This window comes from Parasteatoda tepidariorum, chromosome 11 (genome assembly GCF_982258835.1).
Source record: "Parasteatoda tepidariorum strain Cologne lab strain chromosome 11, Ptep-v5.0, whole genome shotgun sequence".
In the NCBI taxonomy this organism is placed as follows: domain Eukaryota; kingdom Metazoa; phylum Arthropoda; class Arachnida; order Araneae; family Theridiidae; genus Parasteatoda; species Parasteatoda tepidariorum.
In genome coordinates, this window is record NC_141765.1 from 5,062,469 (window position 1) to 5,066,803 (window position 4,335).

The following is a 4,335-nucleotide window of genomic DNA, read 5'->3' on the forward strand; positions in this document are numbered from 1 at the left end:
ACATAGACGATCCTCCAGTAGAGTCTGCAGAAGAGATCTCTTCAAATATCAAAAAAGAAACTGAAGACTTGGAGGGGAAAATTCTAACTGCTGTTCCAGTTCGATTTCAAGAAAAAGCTAAAGATATGTACCAATTCTTAAAAAATAATGAATCTCTCCTTTGGAACACTAAAGATGAAATTATTCATGAAGATAAAACTGTTCCTGGAAGTAATATAGTAAATCTTATCAATGACTTTTTGCGAAATAGAAAGTCAGCTCCAGTGGGGAGAAATGTATTTTTGAAAACATTAAATGATATTCAATTACCATCACATTTAGATGTAAATAAAAAATTGTATACTAAAAATAAAATTGTTAAGAAACCTATGATGTATGCCCGCAGAAGTGCTTGGGTGAAACTTTGAATAAAATTTTATTTATTTTATTAAAATATAATTTGTCTTTATTGATCATTTTTCACAGGAGAAAAAGTTTATATTATCAAGGAAAAATTTCACCCTTTATTAATTAATACAAAAAATTTTAGAAAAATATATAGAATTTTCTGAAAAACTGGAAATTTCCTTTTTGCAAAAACATAAATATTTTCTTGAAAGATAGAACATTTTTTATAAGAATAAAAATATTTTTTTGAAATATTAGAAAGTTTTTTTTAAAAATTTGAAATATTTTCACGAAACTAGCAAATTTTTAACAAAAAGTAGAAATATTTTCTTAAAATAGAAAATTTTTGTGTAAAATCATAAATATTTTCTTAAAAGATAGAAAAATTTTGTTAAAACGTTTGAAATATTTTTACAAAAACAAAAAAATATTTTCTTAAAAAGGAAAATTTTTTGCAAAAAACTTAATATTTTCTTAAAAGATAGAAAGTTTCCCACAATAATAAAAATATTTTCTGAAAATTTTGTTAAAAAGGAATAAAAATGTTACACTATTGCCTACATAACAATATTTAAATTTAAAATTTTATAATAATGACATGAGAGACACTAGATTTAGTTTCATTCTTTTTTTTTTTATTTTCTAAACACAAATCTTACACCATATTTTTTCTTTACAAATTGATACATCTGAAAATCATTTACATATAATTGATTTGAAATATGATACATAGAATAGCCTTGACAGCGTTTGAGTAAAAAGTAAATACAATATTGTCCACATACATTGGATGTAGGTGATTGAAACACTTTGGAATTCCATAGTACGTCCGTGTAGGAAGCGGTATTCACGTTGTAAAATCCGGGAGGTTTCCCATATGAGTCATAAAACTCTAACTGTCTTTGATCATTCACAAATAACGCTAGCCAGTGAGTCCCAGGTTGTGATGAGTCATCTGAATTCGTGATAGCACATGTGTTTTTTTGGAGATTCGGAAGCGTATCTCTTGAATATACGCCTTGAAAGTAAGGTATTGTTATCTTATCTTGCGATAAAATGTAGAATAGTTGCAATCCATCCATTCTTCAATTTCCGAAGTCGAATAAAATATTTCTTGACTTGTTAATTTCAATCAAATTTTCAAATTCGGCAAAAACGATAACGCATACTGTTTTTTCCAGTGATTCGGCAAATTTCAGTTCTAATCTCAAATTGCTATGCTTAATCAGATTTAAATGTTCTCCTGAACATAGATCTGGGGAGAGATTAAATCCAAATAATGTATTTCCGTTCTTGTAGTCTTCTCTGGAAATAAATATTCCTCTATCTTGACCCATTCGTTCCGTTCCATCAAATAAAGTTTGATAGGTACGAATGTATTGATTTTGTGAAAAGTTGAGTTCCAATGGATTATGGGGGACGGGTTGTCCATCTACATACACTCCAATAAAATTTAAATCAAAATGTTTGAAATCAAAAGGAGATTTTGTCAATGTTCCATGAAAAGCTTCATTATCTACACAGCCAATAATAACCTTTTTAGGCATTTGACCCGAAAATATATTATCTTGAATAAAAGACATGCTCCCTTTAGGAATCGAATACACTTTGCATAGGACTCGATTAATGGGGTATTTTGCACTTGTTTTCTCGAGTGCTTTAGCATGACCAAGAAGCACTCCAGGGTTCACGCGAACTTTTCGAATGAATAAAGAGACATGATCCAATACTACTTTAAATCCTTCAGATCCTTGTAGACAAAATTCTGGCTTGCTTCTTATTAGTTTTATTTTCAAATCCACTAAATTGAGTAAAAGACGATCTTGATGAAATAAATCTGAATGAATGCAGCCAATCATATCCACTGTTGCGCTTTCTTTGAAAAAAGCAGTTCTTTTGTTTAAACCATCCTCAGAATCTTTATAAAATAAATCTGAATGAATGCAGCCAATCATATCCACTGTTGCGCTTTCTTTGAAAAAAGCAGTTCTTTTGTTTAAACCATCCTCAGAATCTTTATAAAATAATTCAGCTGTTAATTGAGATGTTTTGCTATCATATCCATGGTTTAGGAGAGTTTCAATATAAGCCCTATAGGGATAAGTATTACTTGAATTGGAAATAGTACGATCGTTTAAAGATACATCTACTTGAGAAAATAAGGAGTGTAGAAATAAATTCACAGGTCCTATATCATCATCTTTAGTAATAGCTGTATTGTTCGTTTTTACTATTTTCGCTTTCACATACAATTGTGTTTGACTGAGATCTATGTAATCTTCTACACTTCCAGAGACATGAAACTCTACGACGGGAGCATTATCAAAAACGTTAGAAAGAGGATGAAATTGTATCCATTGACCATCTTGAATAACTGTTTGAGTTCCAGGTAAGGTAAAAAGTTCCAATTCCGATTTTACGCACTCAGGAGAATCTTTCAACAAAAATGCCATTTTATGGATCAAAAATATCACGTCCACTCACTTTGCGTGCTTTGGATGAAATGAATCGTTTTTGCTTCTTACGCTTCCTTTTATAGCTTCCTTTTCCGACCATAGACTGCACTTTATCAATAGCTTTTTGTGCTAGATGTTTTCCACTTTCTTTAGTTCTTGTTTTGACGGCTTCCTCAAAGTTTTCTCCAGATAATACATAAGATGCTACTCGAGTTCCTGTTTTTAAGACTTCTTTTCCAATAGTTTTACCACTTCTTACTAAAAAGGGTAGCGCTGCTCTAAATAATCGACGAAATATACCACCAAGTCCATAGCCCTTTTGGAAATTAATACCCTTATAATAGGGCAAACCCGAGCCAATTTGACTCGCATAATGATCTTCGAATTTTTCAGCACAACAAACGTACGGTACACTCATCTTGACGTCTTCTCTTCAAATGAATGATTCAAAAAACGCATCGTACTATTTATAGTATTTGTCTCATGCGGAAATGTAAAACTATAATCACTTTACCACTTTCAAAAGGTACGAAGTCACCTGAATTCAATCTGAGCTCCACATGGATAGTTTGAAAGGAGTGTCTCGTTAAAGGTAAGTATTGAGGTCTATCATAATACTGGCTGATTGTTTCACCATCATGTCCTTTTATTCAAACAATCCGCTGTAAAGGAGCTTGCGTATCTCCGACAATTTGTGGTGAAATTAAATCTGAGTAGACGTAAAAGACGGAAAAATTAGACCACGCGTCAGCCACAAATTCGCTTCTCCTGTTACCCGTAATGACTGCATCAGGTTGGAATCCTAACAATTCTCCTAACTTTTCTAAATGAAGGCTGCAACCTTGAACGGCGTTAATTTTAACTCGTTTCGTAGCTTTATTGTAATTTATTGTAAATCGACTAGGATTTTTAGGTAAAGCAAGTTGTATAGCTGATACAATATCGAACATTGATTCGTAGCACCCCACATCAATTGTTTGCCTCGCAGTCGATATGATATTACCGTTACTTATCTTGTAATGAAAATAATTGTTACTTTCATTTACGTTCAGCCAAGAATGCGGATAGATGATTTCAGATAGGCCTACTTCCCATTCCCCTTTTAGATTAACTGGTATCGGTAACTGCGTCTTAAAATGGGAAATTTTGTTGTTAGGAAAAAACTGCATGGAGCTATCAGAGGGTAACGTCACATAGAAAGACATTTTTGAGAATAAGTCTTCATAGGTTAAGTTTCCCTATTTATACTTTTTGAATATCACTCACCCAGGCATTAAACTTTTCAGGATAACCTAGAAATTTAACAAAATATTCCGTGCTTCCTCCTTTCTTTCTCTTTTTGATAACTTTTTCTACGGGATAATAGCCCGAGTTGACTACTTTTTGTAATTCTTCTGCATAAAAAGTACCTTCTATTGCTTCATTCTTTAAATCTTTTAATTTATACACTACAGGATTTCGATGAACTATTTTATCTATGACAAATAATTCT

The 4,335-nt window shown here is 31.7% G+C and overlaps 1 protein-coding gene across 1 annotated transcript; it reads right to left on the reverse strand.

Moving 5' to 3' along the window:
• Positions 1 to 932: 932 nt before the first annotated feature.
• Positions 933 to 2,840, reverse strand: LOC147801193 (uncharacterized protein F54H12.2-like). Its single transcript, XM_087155180.1, has 2 exons — positions 1,557 to 2,840; positions 933 to 944 (listed from the first exon to the last, which is right to left on the reverse strand). Exons 1-2 carry the CDS (start codon positions 2,838 to 2,840, stop codon positions 933 to 935), a joined length of 1,296 nt encoding a protein of 431 aa, XP_087011306.1.
• Positions 2,841 to 4,335: the final 1,495 nt, after the last annotated feature.